Source organism: Betta splendens, chromosome 21 (genome assembly GCF_900634795.4).
Source record: "Betta splendens chromosome 21, fBetSpl5.4, whole genome shotgun sequence".
Lineage (NCBI taxonomy): Eukaryota > Metazoa > Chordata > Actinopteri > Anabantiformes > Osphronemidae > Betta > Betta splendens.
In genome coordinates, this window is record NC_040899.1 from 1,951,727 (window position 1) to 1,978,653 (window position 26,927).

At 47.8% G+C, this 26,927-nt stretch overlaps 1 protein-coding gene and 1 long non-coding RNA gene across 9 annotated transcripts in view; one reads left to right on the forward strand and one right to left on the reverse strand.

The window, feature by feature from the left end:
• LOC114847339 (uncharacterized) overlaps window positions 1-26,927 on the reverse strand; it is a 77,096-nt gene that overhangs the window by 10,408 nt on the left and 39,761 nt on the right. For all 4 annotated transcript variants that reach the window (XR_008693491.1, XR_008693488.1, XR_008693490.1 and 1 more), the window contains one exon: window positions 25,199-25,379. This is a non-coding gene — a long non-coding RNA (uncharacterized LOC114847339). The remainder of the gene's footprint in view (window positions 1-25,198; window positions 25,380-26,927) is intronic.
• The window catches only part of satb2 (SATB homeobox 2), a 30,988-nt gene continuing 9,606 nt past the window's right edge, over window positions 5,546-26,927 (forward strand). For 2 of the 5 annotated variants that reach the window (XM_029136930.3, XM_029136933.3), the window contains exons 1-12: window positions 5,547-6,200; window positions 11,722-11,937; window positions 14,594-14,779; window positions 19,758-19,884; window positions 20,648-20,771; window positions 21,322-21,424; window positions 22,360-22,410; window positions 22,538-23,130; window positions 24,204-24,416; window positions 24,500-24,586; window positions 25,215-25,367; window positions 26,638-26,832. In XM_029136930.3, the coding sequence (XP_028992763.1) occupies window positions 11,766-11,937; window positions 14,594-14,779; window positions 19,758-19,884; window positions 20,648-20,771; window positions 21,322-21,424; window positions 22,360-22,410; window positions 22,538-23,130; window positions 24,204-24,416; window positions 24,500-24,586; window positions 25,215-25,367; window positions 26,638-26,832 (2,004 nt within the window). In that variant the 5' untranslated portion in view covers window positions 5,547-6,200; window positions 11,722-11,765. Of the gene's footprint in view, window positions 6,201-11,721; window positions 11,938-14,593; window positions 14,780-19,757; window positions 19,885-20,647; window positions 20,772-21,321; window positions 21,425-22,359; window positions 22,411-22,537; window positions 23,131-24,203; window positions 24,417-24,499; window positions 24,587-25,214; window positions 25,368-26,637; window positions 26,833-26,927 lie in introns of all 5 variants that reach the window. The other 3 variants (XM_029136931.3, XM_029136932.3, XM_029136934.3) reach the window with 3 other exon arrangements.

The following is a 26,927-nucleotide window of genomic DNA, read 5'->3' on the forward strand; positions in this document are numbered from 1 at the left end:
AGCATCTTCTGTGATGGAAACGCTCCATGTGAACCCCCTCCTCCTCCTCCTCCTCCTCCTCCTCCTCCTGAACGTATCAGTTTCCATCAGCCGGCTGCGGGCGCGAGCGAGGCTCCTGGTGGAGGACGCAGGCTTTGGGCTTATTAGCGGGGACAGTTTGACGTGGGGAGTGTTTGCCAGGGTGATTGTGTCACGTGGGAGTGGAACAGAGTTGAATTCCCAGTGACTTTATGGTGTTTGAGTGCAGCCTGAGCCAGAGAGCGTTTTACTTGGCTGCTCAGCTTAATTCGGACGCAGAAAACCAAGTATCCATCAAAGCAGAATTTACTGGCACAGAAGGAGTTTTATTACGTTTAGGTGAGGCTCAATATTAAAGGACCCTCTCCACGAGTTGAGCCCATTTGCTTGAGAAGCTCAGATTCCCACGTTCCCCAGCACAACGCTGGGGTTTGGGGCGAAGCCCTGGACGGGCCGGTTCGGCCCGGCCCGGCCCGGCTCGGCCCGGCTCGGCCCGGCCCGGCTCGGCCCGGCCCGGCTCGGCCCGGCTCGGCCCGGCCGCTGGCACGGGTCCGACTGGAAGACAATCCCTCTGGCAGGTCACCGAACCCTGGCCCCGGACGCTGAGCACACTTTCCAAACCTCATTACACAGACCTCCGCTGTTTAGCTGCCCCTCCACCCCAGCGCCGCTCCTCCTCCCTGATTCTTTTCAAATGAGAATTGAATTTCTTTTCTCTTTTTTCTGCGTGTTTATGTTATCATTTGTAAATCTTAACCAGAAGTGGGCCATGAGGCACCAGAGGGGAACTCATACACAGTTTAATGATGTATTTACAGATAATTCCAACTGTCAAATACTTGTGCCCAATGACATAGTGCAGAGTGCTGACGCTCACAACTGCCTCTCTCTGTACAACTGGCCCCCACTTCGTTGAGCAGGAGGATTTGATTTCAGGTAAGAACTTACTGGGAGGAAAAGAGGCTGCGGGGCTTCGAGTGAGGCCCGAGGCTCCACCAGAAACAGATCGGTGTGTTGGAGTTCAGAGTGGAGGGTCTGAGCCGAGCTGCTGCCTGTGTCACTGTAGGACACGGCTTAGGTGACGCCGCTCCTGACGAGTCTGAAAGGCTTGAACGTCCGGCACCTTTAAACCACAAGTAACATAAGTGTTCTTATTGAAGTGCCAAAAAGCTGCGCTTCACTTTTCCGCTGTGACTTCATTCAAGAGCAATAGTATATATAAATATATACTATATTTATTTAAATTTATATATTTATATTTATTCATTCAAAGCATAACTGGAATACGATATTCGGGGCTGTGTTGCCTAAAGAATAATAATTTATTTTTTAATATTGCCGTGATGGCTGGGCATGAATTGATATAAATCATCTGCAGCTTTTATTCACACAAACTAAATGGTGATAATGTTCGGGTACTTATATTCACAACCTGGCAACCCACATATTTATTATAAATATTTTTAGAGATCTGGATAATTATTTAATAAATAATTAGTTCAGGTTTGGAATTTGTTGGAAAGTGCCGTAATTCATAAATACACCTACTAACATGAACAAACGTAAATGCATCTTCTACTTATTATTATTATTATTATTATTATTATTATTATTATTATTATTATTATTATTAGTAGTAGTAGCCATATTTATTCATATGCGTCTTTGTTTTTCAGACGTAATCGCTCATTGAGCTTTCATTACTTTCCGGACACGCGGAGGAAAAAGCCCCCGTGAAAAATGGTGTGAAGTAGCAATAATGGACCGGTGAGTCGTGACCTCTGTATGGAAGCAATTTCGAAAAAGGTTGAAAGTGCGCGAAAAGACAAATTAATCCTTGACGGAAACGAGATACATCCTCGAAAAAGCCATTTGGGCCGTTTTAGCCCATCGCTTAGTTCAAGCTGAGGAATATTAGCGACGCAGAGGCCTGAGCCCCAGTTCACAGCCTCACAGCGTTTCCCTCCAATCAAGCGAACGACAAACAATAATCTGAAATAGGTGTTCTGCAAAATATGTATTTGTTTTCTCTCAGGCTTTTTGTTTAAGCGTCTGCTCCGCGTCACACGTCTGTGGTTCGTTAGGCGTTTGTTAATTTCGTTTTCAATTAAACCTGATTCAAACCATGAACCGTTTTAAGACATGGAACCTGGTAAACACGTACATTCAAAATGTCTTTTTCATAATAACAATAACAACAACAATATTAATAATAATAATAACAATAACAACAACATTATTATTATTATTAATAATAATAATCATCATCATCATCATCATCATCAATTTGCACTTATAAGAATTTGTGGTATAATTGTGATATTAATAAATTATTTTTAACTTATATTTTCAACCTTTACAATCGAGCTCTTCGTTATTTTCGGTTTGTTTTCTGTGTCATTTGTCTTATTATTTCTTTTGTTTGTCATTCGTCCTATTGCCAACCAAAAGCACACACAGCTTGTACCGCTACAGTCTATATAATCTTCCCAATAATATATTTGTATGTTGGTCTCATTTTGCGACTTAAATTTACGATCCCTCAAAGAAAATCTTTAAAATTCAATTATGTCCATTGTTTATTCATAAATCAGTGTAAACGCTGATGCGTTTGAATTAATTCCAAATAATTGTCAGGTCGTTGCTTCTTGTGGCGTTTGTGGAACAAAACTCAAAACCAAAATGAAACTGTAATATTTTACATCATAGCATCACGAAATTAAAGGGTTGGCGGCACTGACTCGTGTTAATTCGGGCTTTTACTCAGTCTCCAGCTCCGCGTCCGTCCGTCCGGCGCGTCGCGTCGCGTCGCGGTAACGACCACCTGTGCGCGTCATTAATGAGGAATCAGAGCCCGCATCGTGCTGTTGTTGTGTTGTTTGGTCTTTTCCTCTCCACCACACAGCCGCGCTGTTTGCCTCTGCTTTACTCACGCTGACAAGGTGACAAGTCTGAGGAACACACACAACCCAAGCCGATGGCGAGAACAGACGCACGTGCTGAGGAGCTGAAGCGCAGCCGTCAGATTCTCCCTGACCTACAAGATCACGTGTGAAAAATCCCTAAACCTATATTGCAAATATGCATCATCACCTGTGTGTGAGCCCACGCGTTTGTTTATTAATCTTCCACTTTGGGTTGATCCGGACCAGATGCAGTCTTCTCTAAACGATTCTGTTGACTCGGTGAATTTCAATGAGTTTTGTGCTGGAGGTCTGTTCTGCTTAAAATCACCGGATCGCCTTCTTTAATTTGGCCTGGTCCTTGGATGTGAAAGAACTACAGCGTGTTATTCTTTTCTCTTGTGTTGGGGGGGGGGGGGGGGGGGGGGGGTCTCGGCAGGGGGCGGCTGGGGAGACTCGGTCTTACCTGCGCCTAAAATGTGTTCTTAATAACAATCACTGCCGCGCTCGACTGCGGCGGACGCAGATCCCCGTTTATTCACTGCCGTCCTGTGAACGCGGTTCTCCATCGGGGCTATTTCAGGGATCAATATTTCATCCTACACCGTGGAGCAAATACAAAAGGAACAGACCGAGGGAAGGAGCTGCAGCCGTGATGCGGCGGAGAAGCTCCGCGCCGTCCGAACGCTTCTCTGCCGGGCCTCAATAATTCACAGCGACCTGCTCGAGCTGAGTGTCTGTAAATGATGAGCTGGAATGTGAACCATGGAGTCACTCAACACAGCGCTTCTTCAATGACTGCGGCGCAGTGCGTCCGCTCCACCTCCGCCCGTTTCCCTTTCTCCAATAAACCTCACAAAAGAGAAAAATCTCCTGACCGAGGACTGTAAATAGACAGGCTTCTTTTAATCGCTACCATTTTACTTTGGTGGATTGTGCGCGTGTCAAGTTTGAACTTTACATCTGAATCCTGAACTGGATTCATTTCTTCTGCGATGCTAAAATATTGACACACATCGGACACAAATCAATTAAAAATTAAACCACCTTCAAGCACAATCATAAAAACATTTAGCAACAAACGAAAAGGTTCCACACACAGCCCAGATAATGTAAAGGGAATTGTTTATGTCAGAGTAAAAAATCTGAAGTCTGGAGATAATATTCTGTAATGACACTTTGGGGGTTTCAGCTCGTAATGTGAGAAATAAATTTGAAAATTGATTTTAACGCTGTGAATTTCACATGAGCCATTTATAGTAAAATTAGAATGAAGATAAAAGCCGGATACGGGATGTTTTTAAAATTTCCTCCAATGCTGTTTATGCCTTTAGGTTCGTATAATGCACGCGCTTCCCGCTGCCATTAGGCCTGAATTTCTTCGTTATCAGGTGTGGCTCTTCTGACCGCGCGCTCTCCGCTCACGTCGCGGCACAGCTGATGCGGGTGTCCCGTCGGTGGAGACCAGGCTGCACTGACAGTGACGTGATCAGATTAGTGCGTGAACCGCGACGTGCAGACGAGGGCTGTCATAAACAACCTGCACGAGCACGAGCGTTTGGACTCAGTGAAGTTTGTGAGATGATTTAACCTCGTCGAATATAAAAATACGTGTTTTGTTCAGGAGCACAAAATGTAAAATGAGGAAAAAGTGCAGGCAGACTTTCGTGGAGACGCCACGAACAGTGTGGACGCTTTTACGCACAGTCACGGTGCCACATGTGAGCTGCACAGCTCGGCTCTGCACGCGCTTGTTAAAACGTGCATGAAAGAGTCTCTTCTTGCAGTTCATCAAAAGATCATCACCAAAAGGCAAATGTAGCCTTTGTCACCGCTAAGATGAGAACAGGAAGGAAGCAGGCACGTGTAAACAACGCGCTCTGTTTGCTCCGGCTGCTGCAGCGAAGTTACTTTATGTTTGATGGCTCAGTTTAATTCTGGTGGAAATGAACGAACTCACACCTCCACCCGCAGCTTCAGTCGAATCCAACTCGAGCAGAGCAAATTCACAACACAAACACGACGCTGGAACATTGTCTCCTGTTGACTCTGACGCGCCGCTCCTTGCACCAGAACGCGCAGATTGCGTTCATAAAGCGTGTCCGCGTCATTTGACCCTCGCGTCTTTCCTTATCTATTAGGCACCGCGCTGTGACATCTGTCTATCAAGTCTCAGGTTTATCATTAACACGGATCCCTACGCACTGAGCCCACGCTCATCCCTGACTTATTATTAGGCTACTTATTAACGTGTATCAGTGCATGGACTTCAACTTGGGCGGAATTACGTGTGGGATGATACTGACGCGTTCCGCGGTGTCAGAGTGAGGCTGCAGCGGATAAGTTACTGGCGCGTGAGGTGGAAACACGCTGGTTCCAGGTCGAACGCCTCGTGCTCAGCTCTGAGCCGCTCTGCGCCACACGGCCAGTCTCTAACGCAGCAGCTTCCTTTAAGTTCCTGGCACTAATATATCAGTGATGCGTGTATCTATGAGGGAGATCCGCCCCACTAAATGCTTCCATGGATCAGATTAGCCTTTAACGCCCCCTCAACTCCCTCCCTTCCCTCTCTTTGTCTCTCCTCCCTTCTCTCCTCCCTCTATCAGTCAGTGCGCCCGTTGGCACAGGGAAGATTGAAAGTGACACAGTCTGATTAGATCCGGTCCTCTGCACGGTTTAAATCCCGTTATTTCTGCGGCTCAAACTCCGCCGTTTGCGTTTCGGTTCGCTTTGTGTTTTGCGCTCTCTCTCTCTCTCTCTCTCTCTCTCTCTCTCTCCACGACTATTTGTCTTCGTTCCGGCCGTGTCGCCTTGTTTGCGCTTTTCCTTCCCTGTGGATGAAGCCATGACTTCAAAGGAGAGCAGAGTTTTGCCATAAGTAAATGCGGACAAAGGGAGGACGAAGTAAGTGCTGACTGCGTTAAATAATAAGTTTGTGCGCGCGCTCCGGTTCGACAGAAGAGTCCCAGAGTCCAGGACAAACCGCTGCTGGTGTTGACAAGCCTCTTTCCGCCACTTCTTCCCCACAGACGCGCATCCACCACCTCTCCACACTCACTCCGCTACTTTACGCGCTGCCCCACGCGCACACACACGCAAACACGTAGAAAACCGAACATTTTTCTAATTTGTGGATCCGGCTCCGAGTCCAGATTCATCACAGTACCAGCGTCCGTCGTGTCCAGGAGCCGAACCAAAACCCAGCCCTGGATTCAATACTACTGATCAATGGACAGAGCCTCCTCAGCGGCCAGCAGCGCTACAGACACGCCGTAAACAGTGAGTGACACACACACACACACACACACACACACACACACACACACACACACACACACACACACACACACACACACACACACAGTGAATTCTCTAAAATCATGTTTTTTAATTGGATAAAGCTCTAAATTGATCGGTGATATTTTGCTTTAGAGTTTTCAGTCAAATTAAATGTAATAATAATAACAATATTAATACTAATACTTTTATAATTTATTGTGTTAAGTATTCGATTATAATTAATCTTCTTAAAAATGCTATTTTACCGCTGAAACATTACAGGTAAAAAGTGCAGTGATTAGATTTAACGCAGGCTTTCACTCACATTTTCAGACATATTTACTGTGTAGTTAAAACACAACCACCGTCAGAGGAAATATAAATTTCACACACCGCCTTGAACGCATCTTTCACCTCAGTCACTTTTTAAAAGCACTTAGTGTAAGATGTGTTGCTGATGTTACTAATTAACACACGCGTTTAATACCAGCATCATCTTTTACAAAGTGCACAATTACAGACAGCGGAAGAGCGGATGAATAAAACATGAGGAGCAGGGAGTAGAACACGGTCCAAGGGTTCTCGGCTGCTACGGACCGTTTAACCCCGAACCCCCGCAGAGTCCAAACGACACGTCCACTATGAGTGGACACGACACGTCCAGTTGCGGACACAGCTCAGGTGGAGGCCTCGCGTCCGCTGCGCGGAATCACCAGAACCTGGAGCCAAATGCGCTGCGCTCCAAACCAGAACCAGTCGCTCTGCAGACCGTCACGACAGCAATAGTTCGTCCTGTTCTCAAGAGAAATAAAACCAACACCCTGCGAAAACTTTAGATTTGTAAAATCTGAAACAAAATTAAATCCGTTCAAAACGTCGGACGATGCGTAGACGCAGAATTAGAGGACGGCATTTTAAATGAACGGAAACTTAGACGTGAACGCATCCTATTCCTTTAGGCTGGAGAGTCCCTAAACGCCTCGTTCCCCCCGACCTTTAAAAACTGCGGCCCCGTCTGTTCCACGAATCCAAACGACATTTGTGTTTTTCCCGCAAAATTTAACAAGTGTTAAAAACAGCTTCGTTCAGAAGAGGCCGCTTTTTGAACGGACGTCTCACCTGAGCAGGTAACGCTTCAGGAAAAACACTATTTTACGCGCAGCGGCTTCGACGTAAATTAAACTTTAAACGAATTAAATTACCTACGATGTCGGCCGACACTAAAAACCATTTTCTTTCCCATAAGTCCCATTAAAACTTTAGAAAAACAAGACCAAAATATTTTTGAGTTTGGATTGTTTTGAGTGAGCCACCAGAAAGAAAACGACGTTCCGCAGGTTTCTGATCTACACAGCGCTTTAAAGTTTCCTCACACGCAAAACGTGGACGGCCGCGCAAAGTCTGTCGGGATTTGAAATGTGAGTGTGTGCGTGTGTGCGTGCGTCTTGTGTTTTCGCTGGCTTTCACTGAGCTGTCAAAACGTGAGGTTTCTTCTCCCTCTGGTGAGAAGGTGAAGACCTGCTGGTGATGACGTGTCCGTTGTGGTTGTACTTTTTTACACACTTTTGAAGCTCATTTAAATGTGAGGTTCTGGACCTTCCAGCTATCTGCTCACACGGAACCTGGGTGTGTCCCACAGATTAAACTGTGGCCAGATGGAGCTGCTCTTCCTCCTGGAGCATGTGTAGATGTTTGTGTCTGTGCAGACATTGTGTGTTTGCTGTGTCGCGTCCCACTGGGTGTGTGGTCCCTGCAAGTGTTAAAGTGCAGCGTGAAGCTGTGGTTTGTGCGGCTCTCCATCCGCCTGGTGGCGTGGAGTGGACCTCCTGCTGCAGGCGGAGGCTGTCGGGCTCCGCTCCTCACCCGGGGCTGCTCCTCACCCGGGGCTCCGCTCCTCACCCGGGCTGCTCTCCTCACCCGGGGCTCCGCTCCTCACCCGGGCTGCTCTCCTCACCCGGGGCTGCTCTCCTCACCCGGGGCTGCTCTCCTCACCCGGGCTGCTCTCCTCACCCGGGCTGCTCTCCTCACCCGGGGCTCCGCTCCTCACCCGGGCTCCGCTCCTCACCCGGGGCTCCACTCCTCACCCGGGCTGCTCTCCTCACCCGGGGCTGCTCTCCTCACCCGGGCTCCGCTCCTCACCCGGGCTCCGCTCCTCACCCGTTCAGCTAAGGCCCCAGTGTGTCTGCAGATACACTGTCCTCCTGCTGCTCTCATGGCTGTAAACTGCAGACTCCACCACCGCCACCTGCGCTAACACCAGTCAGTCCCTAAACGTCGGCTGCTCTGCCTCCACTTCTCTCAGGCCTTAAAAAGCAGACTGTGAATCAGACCTCTGCCAACGTCACTCCTGCTGCACGTTTGGCTGTGATGGAGGCCGTGCATCAAGATGTCTGCTGCTAGACGTGTTTCCTGCTGCTGCTTTGTTTTATCTGCGCTGCAGAGCCGAGCATTAACCAATAGCTTGATGGCCCTGCTATAAACCAGATCTGGAACGGGCGGAACCCGTATCTGGGCTTATTTTCCTACAGGCCTCTTCCATTCATCCCTGCTATCTGAGCTAATACTGGCCTCGTAGGCCGCCTGGCCCAGCGGCAGCTTTGCATGTGGCACACGCAGCTTCACTCGCAGACACGTAGCCAACGGTCGAACAGATGCAGCAGGACAGCGTCTGCTCTGCAGCAGCTGCAGGTCAGTGGCTTTTCTTTGTGTGAAGCTCAAGTTTACGGCTCTGCGTCCTGTGGAGCCATGAGTCTGTGAGCGTGAGGGGGTCCACGTCAGACACGCGGTTCTGCACAGCTCTCGCGTTTAGATGAGACGGCAGTAACTGTGTGTGTGTGTGTTTACATCTGGGAGCTGGACGCCCTGTTTATAGGTGTTTGTTGTCCTGCCCGACTCCTCCATTTCTCTGGGTGTGTCTGCATTTTTCCCCTCAGTGCAATCTTGTCTTTGGCCCTCGTTTGTGTTTGTTATGTCTAGAATGTGTAATAATGTGGAATCTGATAGCGGCGTATCATCAGAGCATGAGGTGGAAGCGGTATCAGACGCTGCGCAGGCTTTTAATCGCTCAAAGCTGATGCTTTTGATGCAGCACTAACCTTCAACAGTGTTAGTGATTTTGCCAATAAAACTTTGAACTGAGGTTTGACAGTTGCCCAGAGAAGCAATAAATTGAGAAATGTGTCATGACCCCCTGCTTATCAAAAACGCATTACATGATCCCCGTCTCCACAGCAGATACGTAACAGCTTGTCTTATCACTTTATTAACTGCTTTTACTATCACACTCCTTATCAAACAATGCAGCCGATAACAATCTGAGCATTGAGAGCCTGATCTCCATGTTACTGAAACCAGGAGTTCAGTGAGTTAAAGCAGCGTCTGGTCGGACGGGAAACGAATGGAGCTAATTCTGAACCGAACCCGACCGGCCGCTGCATCACACGGCTGCAGACACAACGCTCCATCACTACGGCCACACACAAAACCCCAAAAAGTACGTTTACTTCAAACTTTAGCACATTTATTCACTTCTTGCTTTGCAGCTTCAGATTTTTATATGAAGCCTCATTAAATAATAAACGGCTGATGGATGAAGGTTTGAATTAAGCTGCGGTGGAAATCAAACTTCTGTCTGTCTGTGAGTCTCGGTCTGTGGCCAAAGCACATTTAAACATTATTTGAACCTTTAAGAATTTGACAAAATGTCTACATGAAATACATTTTTGTACTTTTACTTCTATGTTGTAAACAAATATTAATGCGTTTGGAGGATTTAAAATGTGCTTTTGTTTATAGAGGATTATTTTGTATATTGTTTTAATCTAAACCCTCTAAATATTACAAATGTAGAGTAGTTATGTTACGAGTGCAGCCTCACATTTAATACGAGCTCCATGATGTTTACGAGGCACCTGGACTGTTAACATATCTATGAACAGATCAATACGCTTAATATTCTTCAAATTCTGGAGTGTGAATAGCAACGATCAGCCTAAACACTAGCAGTTCTTTTATATCGATTCCACAGTTTTAAGAATTCATCAGTTAACAGTGTTTGTCAAATGCATTTCATTGTACTGTGTAAGTGAGGAGGCGCAGACGTAACGGCAGCGCAGCCGCACCCGTCCACGTGTTCCTAATAAAGTGAACGCCTGAGCAGCTCCTCACAGCGAACGACAGGTTCTCCACAGGCGGGTTTTAAATGTGTTGGACTCAATAAGCTGTGACTTGGCCTCTGGTGCCGACACCGAGGAGCAGCGCTGCTGTAAACGTTCAGCCTTCTATTATATTCATGTTGTTCTTTATTGTAGCTACAACATTGTTAGTGGTCAGATTTATTTGCAAACCTCCCTTTTTCTCAGCATGCCTCACATTTTGAATTATAGCTACCACTGTACTCACATTTAGACTCATTGCTTTCCACTCAGCGCTGCTCTTTGAACTTGTTTTCTTTTTTATTAAACTCTGCCACTTGCATTTTTTGGTCTTTGGCCTCTTTGCCTCCCACACTTTTTAATCATGACCAAAGCTAATGTTTCTAATTTATTATTCATTTTGAAATTTTGCCCGAGCTCTTAATACTTCTCAGATTGAGCTTTTTTCCCTTGTGGTGGGTGGTGTTTTTCAGTTCAGTCGTTGTGTAACAGTCGGTACAGAAGGTAGAGAAGGGAACGAGACAGAGGAGGCGAAGCCACCGCACAAAACATTGTCTTTGTTCCGAGTTACGACAGCTGGAACTGTAAACGCTGCAGAAGTATGAACGTGTGATGTCTGTGGGGGTGCGGCTGCTAATCAGCCCCGTGGAAACGTCACACTCACACAAAGGCCACAGATTCGCTCTCATTTGTTCTGCTGGGGTTCTGGCCCGTGTTCTCGGCCCACAGACTCTCTGTGTTTTTATCCAGTCCCAAATCTGCTCCTCAACATGATTTCCATCGTGTAATAGAAAACCTGCACCGGCGCGGCTGCGTGCTGCTGTTTTTCCGTCTCTCTGTTCTGAGGGTCACACGTAGGAGCAGATTCTCTCCAGGAGCTCGTGTGTAAACGAAGGCATGGATATGTTGGCGCGTGTCCCCTGTCTGGGCTGGCAGCGTTTCTAATGGCATTAGCCCGTATGAGGCATTTGGCTGATGATGTCTTATCAGGGAACCCATGAGGTTTGTGTGTGTGTGTGTGTGTGTGTGTGTGTGTGTGTGTGTGTGTGTGTGTGTGTGTGTGTTAATTTCCTTTGAGCACATCAAAGCTTACAGCTGCCAACACACACACACACACACACACACACACACACACACACACACACACACACACACACACACACACACACACACACACACTGCTCCCAGTCTACAGACTGTCAACCTTTCAATACACATTTCCCTTTCAAACGGCTCATTTTCTGTCTAATAAAAGTTACGCATCTCACAACGATGTCATCAACTTTAGCTCCTTCTAGCCGGGGCCGCCGTGCTGCCAATCAGTGCATCAGTCACACTGTTCCTCTGCTCTCACTCAACTCCTCCAGACTCCTTCTCGCTGGCTGGAGCTCCTCTAGGAGTGTGGAGGAGGATGGACAGAGGAGGGGAGAGTCCCATCACCCAGGACAGTCCTGAGCGGAGGGCAGGCAGCCCGGACCTCTGCAGCCTGCCGCCGCCGGGGAAGAAGGGGCGTGTGGAGCTCAACGGGAGCCCCACCGGCCCACGCATCCGCCACAACGGAGCGCCGTCGAGACCCCTGGGAGGTAAGACCTAAAAGCCACCAACAGCGAGGGCAGTGCTCAACAACAGCCAGCTCAGACTGAGCCTCAGTGACGCTATGAAGGAGCCAGTCCAATCCGTCACAGCTAAACACTGGACGTGGCACCAAATAAATATTAAAATCCAACGTGAGATGCTGTGGGTTCCGCCCTCTGGGGAGATCGAGGCTCCCAGCTGCCTAAATACATCATGGTCCAACATTCAGCTCACAGTCAGAGGGTGCTGATCCAGGCCGGCGGTGTGAGCCCTAGTGCGGCACAGCTGACGGGGACCCACAGTTCATCTGCACGTGACACGCACGCTCACCGAATAAAGCAGATTGCTCCATATAAACAAGATTTATACAAGTCACTCTGGGCGATCGATCCCACATTCATTGTGAAAGTTGTTTATTGTTTTCACTGTGTGTGTGTGTGTGTGTGTGTGTGTGTGTGTGTGTGTGTGTGTGTGTGTGTGTGTGTGTGTGTGTGTGTGTGTGTGTGTGTGCGTTTGCGTGTGTGTCCCTGTGAACATGTCACCATGTCCGCAAAAGTGCCTTTTGTTTTAAATTTCTAAATTGATTTTCTTTTAATTGGGCTTGAAAAAATCTAAACGTTTTGTTGGTGACAGCATGGAATCTGATATATTCATTTTAAATTACTTCATAAATCAAAAACTTGCTATGATTCTATAGCAGATTATAAATTTTTATCATTGTACTTATTCTATTTCTGTAATATAAGAACGTCTGAGGGTTTCACCGGGTGCTCAGCTAGAGCCGTCTGTGGTTTCACAAAAGCTGTAGAAGTTAACAAAAAGGAAATAGCTTAGATTTGAGTGCAGAATGAGAAAAGGGAGACAGAATGCGTGGAGGTGAGGGAATCGATGTTTCAACAGTAGTGATGAGAGATGCAGGGACGGGCAGAGAAAGCGGGAGGATGAGGGAGAAGCTGCGTTTTAATAATGACGGGTTGTCTTTGAAGACAGGAAACTCAATGTGTCTCCTCCAAACCACACCACTGCCACGAGGACGGGGCCACACACACACACACACACACACACACACACACACACACACACACACACACACACACACACACACACACACACACACACACACACACACACACACGCAGCATGCTAACACAAACGCGCACACACAAACACACACACACCCACACACACACACGCAGCATGCTAACACAAACGCGCACACACACACACACACACGCAGCATGCTAACACAAACGCACAGATTTACATGCTGTCACACACCATATGTCCACATTAACAAACGCTGTGACACTCGCACCCAGGAAACGCTGCCAAAACACACACCCACTTACACTCCACACACACACATCTTATTTTAATATCCCCATACATATTAGAGGGATTAGAGGTTTGAGGCAACATCACATCATCCAAACCAGATCATACAGACAGCGGGCAAATCACAGGACACTGGATATAAGAGAAGACAGACTGAGGTGGAGACAGAGCCCAGGATAGAGCGAGATCCACTCAGACAGAGAGAGCGAGGGGAGAGCTGGTCGCAGGGAGCTGCTCCGTGTTGACAGTTATATTTCCCTGTTGGGGGAAATTCACTTACTTCAATTGGCACAGTGCTCCAGTGTGTAATTCACTCCATGAGAGCCTGAGGACTGGGAGCAGAGTGATTAATGAGGAGGAAATAGAAATATAGGAATTGACTGATTAAAACAACTGGTGGGATGGATCTGGGACGGTGTGGGGAGTGGGGGGCATTGAGCATGCACTGGTTATGTAGTGTCCATATAGCCTGGACTATTAGTGCTGGGAGCCTGCCTAATGCAGAGAGCTTTAATTAAGGGGCCTAAAACCAAAAGCCTTTTAGGAAAAGGAAGGATTGATATTGGTGCACGGAGCCAAAATGATGCAAACGGAGCAACTGGACACTTACGGTAACTGGGAAGTATTACTGGAATGTGTGGGCATTTAATAATAACGAAGTGAATATAAGGAAATAAAATGCACCTAATCAATGAGAAGGAGGTGAACTACAGTCTGACCTTCAGCCCTTTTGTCCTTGACGTAAGGTCTTCTCTGATTGTGTTCTCTCTGTCTTCAAAGGGGTTCTAACCTCCACAGCTCAGTGTTACACAGCTGTCACATGCGGTGCTCCCCTGAACAAGACCATTAATACGATGATGGAAGTGCCTCCACCTCTGCAAAGAGGAAAGCTGAAGTTGCTCTGTCCACGTGTCTGAAGGCACCATTTCAACACGCTTCCTCAGGATTTACTGGCATTAGTTTCTGTTCCATGTCAATACAGCTGTTAAAAAGGCCCACATGAAAGCACGTCAAGGTTCCCCCCGGTGCGTGTGGGCTGACTCTGTTAACAGTCTAATAAAAGCAGCTGTCAGTGTAGGCCATTTTCACATTTGAACACATTTGCATATCTGTAGAGGAAGCTATTATTAGGACGGTCTATCCGTTAGATAAAACACCCGCTGAGTTGGGTGGAGTCAACCTGGCTCCATTGCTGAGCATTTCAGGTGTCGCAGTGTTCGACAGCGTAAAACACGTGAGGATGAATTGATTCCAAGCTGGACCCACAATACACGCGCTCCCCATGATTTCTGTCTACGACCACGGACCATAACTGCTTGCCTCCTGCAGGTCTGATGATCCCGGTCTTCTGTGTGGTGGAGCAGGCGGACGGAGGGATGCAGGCGGACGGATGCGAGGGCCGCGAGGAGCACGCCGAGTTCGTGCTGGTCAGGAAGGACATCCTCTTCTCGCAGCTGGTGGAGACGGCGCTGCTGGCCCTCGGCTACTCGCACAGCTCAGCCGCTCAAGCCCACGGTCAGTCCCAGATGCCGCCACACGTCAGGTTAATTAGCTTCAGCTGCAGCTCTTTCCCATTTTCAAATTCTGAGTTTTTGAACAAATGCTTGCTAATGTGATTGATACACACTCACTGCCACGTGATTCAACGCTATGCTCAAAACAACAGGAAGCCAGAAGTGAAGTGTCAGACAGGACTTCTGAGAGTTTACAGAAGAATCCAAAACCCACAGCAACACTCATGCTATGCGTGGGTTATGTGAGGTCCAGTCCTTTAGCTGCACAGCCATGCTACGGCTACTTAGCTTAGCTTAGCATGCAGGCCTGAAACAGCTGAGAACAAATTATATAGGCTCCCTATTAAAGTTGATTTGCTTTGTTTGATCTGTTCAAAAATAGGAATGTCTAATTACAGCCTGTGGTTTTGTGGGTGACTACAGAAACACCCCGTTAAGGCGGACCGTGTTAACCTCTGCAGGAGCCAAGCTAACCGTCTGCCAAAGCAGCTGCTGCCGCCAGGGGGTCGTGAGGGTTTTACTCTAGAGGACAATATCCACGTCCTAGTTTGGTTCATGCCTGCATCAATTAAAAGCTTTCATACTTGGCATGCGTGTGACCAGGTCACGTCTTGTGTCATTTGTCAAAATAGCAAAGTTAGCTGAAGCAGATAAAAGTGATGATAACTGCAGCTAAACAAGGAAAATGCCAAAGTCGATAAAAATAAAAATCCATCAAAGCTCGTTAGAGAAATATATGATCTACCCAACATTAACAGCTAATTACCTGAGCTCATGGTATTAGTACAGTGAAAGTTTCATAGAATCAGCACGATTTAACCACTAAGTGGTTAAATCATATACACTGAGAACTGCTGTGACTGATGAACCTGCAGGTCCATCTTTGACAGAGACCCTCCCTCTAATCAGAGGCCCGACAAGAAGGCGGGTTGTGAGGTCGTCCATGTAGAGAGCCGCTGCACTCAACACAAGAATGCTTCAAAACACAACTGAGACACAGACCAGCCTGTAAAAGCCATTAAAGACACAACAAAGAGCCGGACAGGAATGTCTGAGCAAGCCAAAAATACGCTGGGCCTGTGTGTAAGTGAGCATACAGTACGTGTGAGAACGTTTATGACGCGGAGCAAAAGAAAAACTCTGTAATTTATTGTTGCACACATGGAAGTCATCTGCAACAGGACAGTGCCGTTTACGGCTGTCTTGTCTCAACTATGCAGAATATTCCATGTGGGGAAGTTGCCTCATATCAGTAGAAAACTGGTCACAACAGCCCACAGTGAGCAACACAGGCGTCCCCAGTGTTGGAAATCTCACCGCACCGTTGTGCATCGGCCTCATTGGATCCTGTTTAACTGTCTGCAGACACGGACGTCTATGGGCTCAAAAACACGCATGTGCAGGGAATCCCTCAAGGCTCCTCATCAGGCCACATGCAGCTGAACAGGGTTCACGCTCAGTCAGAAAATAAACTGAGACAGTTCATCTGAGCTGGAGCATCAGATTCTCCTGATCGCTCTCTGCACAGTGGTCACTTACAGCTGATCGTGTCAGTCATTAGGTATTTACTTGCAGCTGTGTTGTTGTGTTTTGCTGAGTCAGACCCTATAAATGTATGAAGTTTTGTAGAGTTTTTAGTTTTTTTAGAGACTTAGTGCCTGTGAATGAACCTGGTGATTTTGACGATGTAACAAAGTGTAATAGGTTGAATTGTAACATTTAAACGTAGCTGAGGTGATGCTTCACACGTTTCATGTCTTGAATTGCTTTGATGAGTAGAATTGACCAGAGGGACACATCTGTAAAATGGGGAATGCTCATCAGCTGGATTAATAAATAAATAATAATTTGGGCATAAAGGACAAACTAGAGTCAATCCATCAGTGACGTGACGTCCACCTTTAAGCCAAAGAACTTCAAAATGCTTCAATCTTTCCCTCTAATAAAAGTAAAACACAGAACTGCACTTGACATCCTACTAAAGGTCTGAAAATTAAACACACAGATGCATCCTGTGGCCTGACACAGCCAGCTTCCCAGTGCAGCCGTGGTTTGCAGATCAACTGCTAGCAGCGCGTTTAGTGTCTCTGACGCTTTGACTGGGCTCCAGCCTCGTTTCCCCCCACACTCGGCTTCACCCATGCAGGGATGCAAGTGCACAAACAGCACAGGATACTTTGCTGTATCACAGACAAAACACACTCCTCCCTTCCAGCTACTCTCAAATGAATACTTTTTGTTTTTTAAAACAAGCGTTTATGTTAAATGAATAATTTCTGGCTTAAATTATACATTTTTTCCTCTGCGGTCCTCAACCAAAATTACACAGAGTCCCGGCTATTTTCTCCCTGTTTGAATTGTGTCCTGCATTCTTGTGTCCCAGCGGTGTATTTAAAGTCACCGCCAAGGACCACGGCCTTTCTTTAATTAGCTGAGGCCAGTAATTAACTGGGAGATATTGTTTATTTCAATTATAAGGGTCTGCAGGCTTTTATAGAATGGATGAGAGCAGACCTGTACTTTATGGCTTTTAGTGACTGAACAGTGAACAGTGGTCATTGAGACGGAGCATTGTTGCAGTGCCACGTGTCACAGGCCACGAAGGGTCAGAGCTTCAGGACGTCGGCAAATTACTGGTCATCTGAGGCCACAACCACTCACAACCATTGTTTTACTTCTGGCTCCTTTCTGAAAGCCATTAAGTGGCTTTTCCATTTTTATAAATGATTATTGGACATGATTTGGTTCTGTGTTTGCAGCGGTGACTGTCCCTCGTTATTTTATCTGATAACGTCAACCCTACTGTTTACTGATATATCATTCATCTTCATTCCATTACTAAAATATTACCCATATAATCCAGAAGAACTGAACAGACAGAAATTCAGCTTTATACTTTATAGTTTGAGTCTCTGACTGTTTAAAGCTCCTAATACACGCTCTTTTCAAGGACTACACAATATTTCCCATGAGGAGTCACTCTAACTTCGGCTTCATCAGTGGAGTTACCCAGTCATAGACTGTTCAATGTGGGATTAACTGATGTTCTTCCTCAAAGTATTTTCAATGACTGGGGTGAGATAATCTCACCCACAGACCTTCATCCCACACTAAATCGTTTCACAGACGAGTGACAGGGCAGCACGACTGGTCAGGGTTGACTGGCAGGAGACGGGACGCGTGGGGTTTCCCTGAGTGAGCGCCAGGGGTGGAGGCTGGCAGCAGCCTGGAGGAAGCCCTGCATGCGGGTGGCGCTGCTGTGACTCTCACTGTGCCTTACTTCAGCGCCGCACAAAGGGATTACTGTGCGTAGACGCGTGTTTGCGAGCGTGTGTGCGTCAGTGCGTGTTTGTGTGGATGGGCACACACAGACATGAGCCAAGCCACCAGCCGGCCACATTAAAGCGCGTCTCTGGGAGGTGGAATTTTAATGTGAAAACGGGAACAATGATTTCTACTTTTAAATGTAGAGCCCATTGAAGAGCAGACCAGAAATGATGGATCAATTATTAATGCGTTTACCATCACACTGCGAGCGTGAGCGTGCGCTCGCATGCGAGCTGGTACATGTACGCGTCGGCTGCGTGTGCTGTCATGTGTCCTCTGTGACTCTGTGTTTGTTTGCTTATTCACGCGTTAGCTTCCACCCAACTTGGCATCAGTGAAACTGTTACTGTGTGTGTGTGTGTGCGTGTGTGTGCGTGTGCGTGCGTGCGTGTGTGTGCGCGCGTATGTGTGCGTGTGTGTGTGCGTGCATGTGTGTGTGCGTGTGTGTGCGTGTGTGTGTGTGTGTGCGTGTGTGTGTGTGTGTGTGTGTGCGTGTGTGTGCGTGTGTGTGCGCGCGTGTATGTGTGCGTGTGTGCGTGTGTGCGTGTGTGTGTGTGCGTGTGTGTGTGCGTGTGTGCGTGTGTGTGTGTGAGGAGCACGGTAAGAGCCGGACTCGTCATAAAACCACCTCTGTCCATTCCATCGCTTTAGGAGCTGAACTAAGAACGGTGAGAAGTAGAATGTCTTAAAATGTGTTATTTCTATTGACCCGTTTAGTGTTTTATATGAAGAAATGAATCTTTTAACTTAAAAGACAATGATTCAGCCTGAACCTGATATTATATGGCCATAAGTGGTTCTGTTTGGCGTTTCCATGGAGGTCTGACGTCCTCTCGGGTTCTTCCTGCCCGAGGGGCCTGGTCTTTTCATTTCCAAAAGGATAAAGAGATGCTCGCTCTGTATGGCCAAATAATGAAGAACACAAGAGACTAAAGTGATCTGAGGAGTCTGGGGAGAAATCTGAAGAAAGTCGGAAAAGGAAGGGAGGAGTGTGTGGGAGGGGGCGAGCGACGACTGAGGGGACAGAGAGAAAGGATCAGGACCCGTCTGGATCTCATTTAGACGACAGTAATGTGATTAGCTTTGTTTAGTTTTCACAGCTCCAGCCAGTCCCCGTAAAAACCTTTGTGCGTGTGTGAGTTGTGTCCGATCCAGTAGGTGAAATGTACAAACCAGATTCCTAAAGATACGCAACTAAGCCGTTGTACGGAGACCTTTCCACTCCATGCAACGTTCAGACACACACTACCGCTACAAACAAAAGCTCCTCTGTCGACAGAGACAATATGAGAAGGTCCAATGCGATGTGGGCCCGCTCACCACAGCGACCGCTCGCAGAGGAGTTCATGGTATTGTGTCCATCCCCGTGTGGCCTCAGACAAGTTAAAATAGCCCCACAGTGTGGTCAGCTGTTTTTCAACCAAGACATTTTTGTCCTGTTCATATTTCTGCGTGATTCCTGCTCACGGTGTGGAGAAGTCCACCCAGAACTTCACAGAACCGAGACCCAAGCAGTCACGCAGACAAAACAGCTCTGTCCTGCATTTACCTGTTTGCTGGTAAATGTACAGGTAGGACAGAGAAGCATCTGCTTTCATAACACACTCCAGTCCAGGCTCAGTAATACACGTTTGTTCATCGTGTCTCTGCAGGCATCATCAAGGTGGGACGGTGGAACCCGCTGCCTATCCACTTTCTGACCGACGCTCCAGAAGCCACAGTGGCCGACATGTTGATGGAGGTCTACCACATGGTCACGCTACGCATCCAGCTGCAAAGGTCCGGCTCATGTCCAGACGGTAGAACCTTTCCAGGAAGCCTGTGTGAGATGCTAGCAGGCTGCACTGTGATTATGTGTTGATGCCATGTGGCTGCAGACACTCTGTCCAGAGGGCGGCTGACGTCACCGATTGCAGTTTATCGAATCCATCAGATTTGAAAGCAGTGACGCTACAGTTAAACAGCCCAGTGGGGGTTTGTCTGCGGGTCGATACATGCCAGCGACTCCTAGCGCCACACAGCGAGGGGAGCAGGGTCCTGATGGACAGATAAAAGCAGATAAACTCCAGATGAGGGGCTTATTGTTGTGTTGTCTTGGCACATACCAGCCAGGTTGATTTACGTGTTTACGTGTTACGCATCCATGGCAACGGCTGAGCGCCGGCACATTTCGTGTTTAAAGTCTGAATTATTTATCTGAGGTTAAAATTAAAGAGAAGCAGGAAGATTACACAGGGACAGGAGGTCTGAAACTGGGTGATTCAAGTTAAATTCAGGGTTATTGTTCTGCAGGTTTGCTCACGGCTACTTCTGCTTTAAGTGGCTGACCCAGAAAAAACAAATCACAAAAATGATATCAACTATAATCTAAACGAATGCTGAGTGGAGGTCCAGCTCCACGACGAGCCCACAAGCTCGAGCATGCAGCACAGCTCATAATCAGCTCCACTGGTGTAAATGAATGTTTAAGTCCTTGAGAGTGGGAGTGAAGCTGCTTCGCCCCCGCCTGGCTCTAACTCGTCCTGTGTGCGCTTTGCTGCAGCTTCTCCAAGCTGGAGGACCTGCCCTGTGAGCAGTGGAACCACGCCACGGTGAGGAACGCGCTCAAAGAGCTGCTGAAGGAGATGAACCAGAGCACTCTGGCCAAAGAGTGTCCCCTGTCACAGGTAGCAGCACCCGCTACAGCACGCTGCAGGGCTGCAGTGCCAGGCTCACCAGGCTTCACGAGACGCGTTGGGCAATAACACACAGACCGCCCCACATACATTGTACTGATTATTGCTACATTTCAAGCAAACTCCACCCACAAAATTAAGCGCTGTCTCTTCAGCCGTGTTAAACTCTCCAGCTGCATGTTTAGCACTCTATCCCGGTGTCACAATCACTAGTGTGTGAGATTTATGAGAGTGTGTGCGCGCGTGTGTGTGTGTGTGTGTGCGTGCGTGCGTGCGTGCGTGCGTGTGTTTAAGCCGAGCTCTGGTGGGGGTGTTGATCGCAGCATCAATTGCAAGCATATGTGTGTGTGGCTGGAGATTCCCTCTCTGCACTGCACTGGCTCGAGTTTCCATGGGTGGCTTCCAGTCATGATTAATGTTTGTCTATTTCTATTGTGTGTGTGCGTGTGTGTTTACGTGTGCATGCCATGTGGTTGTTGCGTGAGTGTGAGCATTTCATATTATGTTGGTTATTAATTATGGCGCCCTCTCTCTCTGTCAGAGCATGATTTCGTCCATAGTGAACAGCTCCTACTACGCCAACGTCTCCACTGCCAAATGCCAGGAGTTTGGCCGCTGGTACAAGAAGTACAAGAAAATCAAAGGTGAGCGGAGCTCAGAATGGGTTCACACTCTCACCCAAGTGGCCACACAGTGATTAGGGTAGACAGAAATGCAGAACTAAACTCTGCTACATGAAATGCTGTTTGTTTTGACTCTTTCGAATGGTTTCACCTCTTTTGCAATAAGCTATAAACACAAGCTCAAACTCGATTTACAGCTGCGCGTTACAAAAGTGCTCCACCTATTTATAATTGTGCTCTTAGTAACTTTGGTGCACCCACAAAGGGGCAGAAACAGAGTTATAGCTGCCTAGAAAACCTACATCACCCATAATGCAAGGCGCCCGCTGAGCATTTCAGTAGTAGTCTGCAATATTAGAGGAGGCAAGATGTTCAGAACCACTCAGAGCTGCTCAGAGGATCCTGCCTTGTTCTGGATTCTGGGCCTTGAGGGTGGAGGAGACACTGGAGCTACACAATGTCAACCGCTGCTCTGCATCATAAAGTAAATGGAAACACAGTAACTGTCCAAGTAAGTTTAACAAGAAGGAGAAAGTCCAATTAACAACCTGTGCTGACTGTCACTAAAGATAATGTCCACCATAACCTGCATGGCCATCAAGTCATTTAACACCGTTTCCACTATTAGTTCTGCTTCTCAGCTGCCAGAAGGATGCATCTTATTGGCTCTAGTGTCTGTCAATCATAAGCTTAGGTCATATAAACCACCACCACCATAACAAGCTTTGACCCTGAAAGGAGCAATCAACAAAACAATCTCAGCTCAAGGCCTCAGATTTTTTCTTAAATCACTGTATGAACTTGCATTGATGGCGTTTGCATCAGTCATGATGTTGAAGTGGTTAATATTTAATCTTCCAGGTTTTTGAAACACTTGTAGTCTATGTTGGCTTAGATCAACTAATGGCATCAGAACCCTCCTCTGACTGGTTCCCTGCTTCCCTTTTTCTGAGCAGTAGATTATCTGGAGAAGATGTGGTCGGGACGAGATGCTGCCGACATCAAAAGTAAGATGTACAACATCGTCCTGGCTCTACTTTATGTTTTTACTTCATTCAAACAAAGAGATTTTGATTGACTTTTTATCAGCTGTACTGAACTGAACGTGACTCAAACCTCTGTTCTCCTCTGCAGTAGAGCGAGACAACATGGCCGACTTCTGTGTGCTGGGCCAGAGACCCCCTCCCCACCTGTCAGGCTTGGCCCAGCTCTCTCACCTGGGAGCCGGCAGCCCTCTCCTCAAGGCCGTATCTGGAGATCCACAGGCAGCGCCCCAGCCCCCCCAGCAGCCCCCGCCTCCCCAGCAACAGCCCTCGCCGCACGGCCCCCTCCACCACAGCCCTCCTCTCCGTACGGGCCAGGTGCCTCCGCCTCCCCCTCCGCCCCCGCCCGGTGCCCTGCAGCCCCTGCTGGGTCCAGGTGGCCTGCTCTCCCCTCAACTCTCCCCGCAGCTGGTTCGCCAACAGCTCGCCATGGCCCACCTCATCAACCAGCAGCTAGCTGTTAGCCGCCTGCTGGCACACCAGCACCCCCAGGCCCTCAACCAGCAGTTCCTCAACCATCCGCCCATCCCTCGGGGCTCATCCAAAGCCGGGGGCGACCACACCGGGAGCAACCCCTCAGCTGCAGAGGTCTCCTCCGAAATCTACCAGCAGGTCAGAGACGAGCTGAAGCGAGCTAGTGTCTCCCAGGCCGTGTTCGCCCGCGTGGCTTTCAACCGCACACAGGTAGGAAACAGGTCAGACTGTGGTCCAGATGGTTAGGAAACGGATGGGAAGGTGTGGTGGTGAAAGGCTCACAGGCAGAGGAGCAGCAGGAAAAGATAGCGTCAGGTGGCAGGAAGCACAGGCTGAGATGCTGTAGCTCATCATAAGATCATCCACAGCCACATGAACTGAATACAGGTTTCCTCCTCTACGTCAGCAGGTGCAATAAAAAGCATCTAACGATAACGATAAATGTCCTTTTTGGCTGATTTGGTGGTCACCCACCTTGTGGTATTTTGGGTGGGATTAGAGTAGCTGCTGGGTCATTGCTCTCACAGCAGCACAAACACCTGACGCTTTCAGTCTGTGCTCAACTGGTTTCCACATGCCCCATTAGAGCAGGGAGATGGGAGGAGGCTGACAGTCTAGAGAGGCCAGGTGTGTTTTACTGAGTAGAGCCTGCGTGTTTGTGTGTAACAGTGTATATGTGAGGGAGCATCCAACAGATAATGCACAAAACTGCACAGGTGAAGCTTACACTCAACATTGGAAGTGAAACTGTAACTGAAACATTTATACTGTATGTTTTTAGAAAACCTAATTCTAAGCAGTGGTGACAATAACACATTTTAGGTTTTGGTTGTTACCTGCTAAACAATGTAGGTTATCTTACTCAACTCAGTTATAAAAAACAGCTTTAGTTACTTTAGATGTGAACAACATGAATTTGAATTTATCAAAAGTCATATGAAAGTGTGAAATATCTTCTAGCTATCTATCTATAAATCTAAAATGACCATTAATTAGAAACTGTTTTGATAATCGTCTGGGCCAGTTTATGCTAAAAACCCATTGATGTCTTTTCAGGTATTTTATCATTTTGAATTGACTGATTTTATTTATGTGGTTGGAAGAAACAAGTGCATGAAGGCTTTCATTTTGGGGTTTGTTTTTCAGTAGCTAATAAAAGTAGTTCCACTAAAACAATGTATACATCAGGTATTTTCAAGTATTGTAGTACACTTGTTTTGTGTAAGTATTAGACGGTAAAGATTTAGAAGTTAAGGATGGAAATGTGTGTTTGTGTTGTTTAGGGTTTGCTGTCGGAGATCCTGAGGAAGGAAGAGGACCCTCGCACAGCCTCACAGTCCCTGCTGGTGAATCTCAAAGCCATGCAGAACTTCCTGAACCTGCCAGAGAGCGAACGAGACCGAATCTACCAGGAGGAGCGCGAGCGCACCATGAACCCTTCAGTCGGCCTTCCTGCCTCCAACTCCTCCAACCCTGGAGCTCCACGCCTCTCACAGGTTAGTGTGGCCTCTATGCGTGTCTAACAGATGCAGACAGCGTTGTAAGAGTCTGCGTGTCCTGTGTGCATTTATGTGCATAGAAAGTGTGGGAGAGGAGCCTGGATGATCAGATGACCCCTGACACCTGGGCCTCCATCTGGAAGAACAAGACCAAAATGTCCAACTCGGTGAGCTACCTTCAGCTTCAGCTGGCAGAGCAGACCTGGAGCTGCCGCTGGGAGCTTTTATCTTAAACAAATTCCATTTCTAATGGAAAGAGAGCTTCAAAGCTACGATACGAGCCTGCTGTAAACATAAAGAACATTCTACAGTTTGTGGAAGTTCCTTTCCATGTGCACACAATGCTTAACAACGCCAGTGATAAGACGCCGCCTCTGATGTCAGAGAGAATGCCCATTCATGGCTCTGGATCAACGTGTGCTTTTCTTATTATGTCTATGTAAAATTATCTCAGCATCGTTTACACTGAGGGAATGTAAGCTCGCTGGTCTGTACATGTCCTGTGGACGACTTCAAACACTGTGTATACAAGCTTTCTGAGAGCCAATACAAGTTCATTCAAACAGAAACAACAAAGAAAGACAAAAGAGAAGGACTTAATGACTTTGATCTGTAAACAAAACTCGTGGAGACGTGCAGTGCAGATGTGCAGCTGATGCTCATACAGAGCAACGTAGCATGTCTGTTCTCAGATCAGCTGATAACCGCTGCTAGCATGTACACACCACTAGCGTTGCCGCGAGACCTCTCTGCCCTCGTACTGTACAGACTGTACTCACTGCTCCTCTCTCGCAGCCCAAGCCGTCAGGCCCGGCCCCCGAGCTCCCGCTGAAGCTGGAGTCGCTGGTCAACATCACGTCAGGCATCTACGATGAAATCCAGCAGGAGATGAAGAGAGCCAAGGTGTCCCAGGCGCTGTTTGCTAAGGTGGCCGCCAACAAGAGCCAGGTGAGGGAGTCCCTGGGGAGACAGAGGCCAAGAAATGTCAGGATGGGTGCTGCTTGAAGCAAAAACTAAATCACAAACTCACTGTTAGAATCTGAATCGCTGTGTGGCCTTTTACAGTCCCAGTCTAAAAACAAACAACCAGTCAGAGAATGTACCTCCTTCATGGAAAAGACTGAAGAGATAATATACGATCACATAACATGGAATACCATCTCTGTTCCATGCGTCCCCGTCAGCAACTCCACCAAACCACAACCCCAGAGCTGGAGCTAAATAAAATACAGTCATTAGGCTTTTTAATTCAGACCATGATCAGGACGACTGCAGATGCGTTGGCCAGAGTCAGAGTCAGAGCCATTTAGAGTCAGTCAGTCAGAGGCAGAGTCAGAGTCAGTCAGAGCCACAGTCAGTCAGAGTCAGTCAGTCAGAGCCAGAGCCAGAGTCAGTCAGTCAAAGTCAGAGTCAGAACCAAAGCCAGAATCAGAGCCAGTCAGAGTCAAGGCCTGTTAGAGTCAAACAGTCAGAGCCAGAGTCAGAGTCAGTCAGAGTCAAAGACAGTCAGAGTCAGTCAGTCAAAGTCAGAGTCAGAACCAAAGCCAGAATCAGAGCCAGTCAGAGTCAGAGTCAGTCAGTGCCAGAGTTAGTCAAAGTCAGAGTCAGAACTAGAGTCAGTCAGTCAGTCAGTCAGTCAGTCAGAGTCAGTCAGAGGCAGAGCCAGAGTCAGTCAGAGTCAGAGTCAGTCAGAGTCAGTCAGTCAGTCAGTCAGTCAGTCAGTCAGTCAGTCAGTGCCAGAGTTAGTCAAAGTCAGAGTCAAAACCAGAGTCAGTCAATCAGTCAGAGAGTCAGAGTCAGACTCAGAGTCAGACCCACGCGATGCTCCTGCAGGTCACCTCCTAAAGCCTGGAAGGCGTGTGTGATGTACACAGTGGTGCGTCCCGAGGCCCGGAGCCGGTGGGCCTGCGGGGGCCTGAGGGTCACGGCTCAGTGCACCCATCTGCTGCAGCTGGCCACAAGGACGGAGAGCGATGATCAGGCTATTAGCGGCGCCGCAGCCCGAGGTGGCTGGTTGAACACAACAGCTGGTGTCACAAACTGAAGCAGTCTAGCAAATATAATTGAATCTTCTCCATCCCTTCTTCCTCTCCCACAGTTAGTCCAAACTTTCTCTGCCAGATTTGATCTTCTCACGTCTTTAGCTCCTTGTTGTCTTTTGTCTCGGTCACCGCTGCCTGTGCCCGGTTCTGAGCAGCTCCGTATCTCCTTCCTGCAGGGGTGGCTGTGTGAGCTGCTACGGTGGAAAGAGAACCCCAGCCCCGAGAACCGCACTCTGTGGGAGAACCTGTGCACCATCCGGAGGTTCCTGACCCTGCCGCAGACCGACAGAGACCTGGCGTACGAGGAGGAGTCCAGACATCATCACACCGAGCGGCTGCACACCGTCCTCCACCTGCCCCAGGACCCACAGGTAAGAAGCCTCCACTCAGCGCGGCGCTTCCTATCCATCAGTACCAGGGTGGAGGGCATCGCCCTCGGCTGGAAGACTCACAGAACTTCACTGCA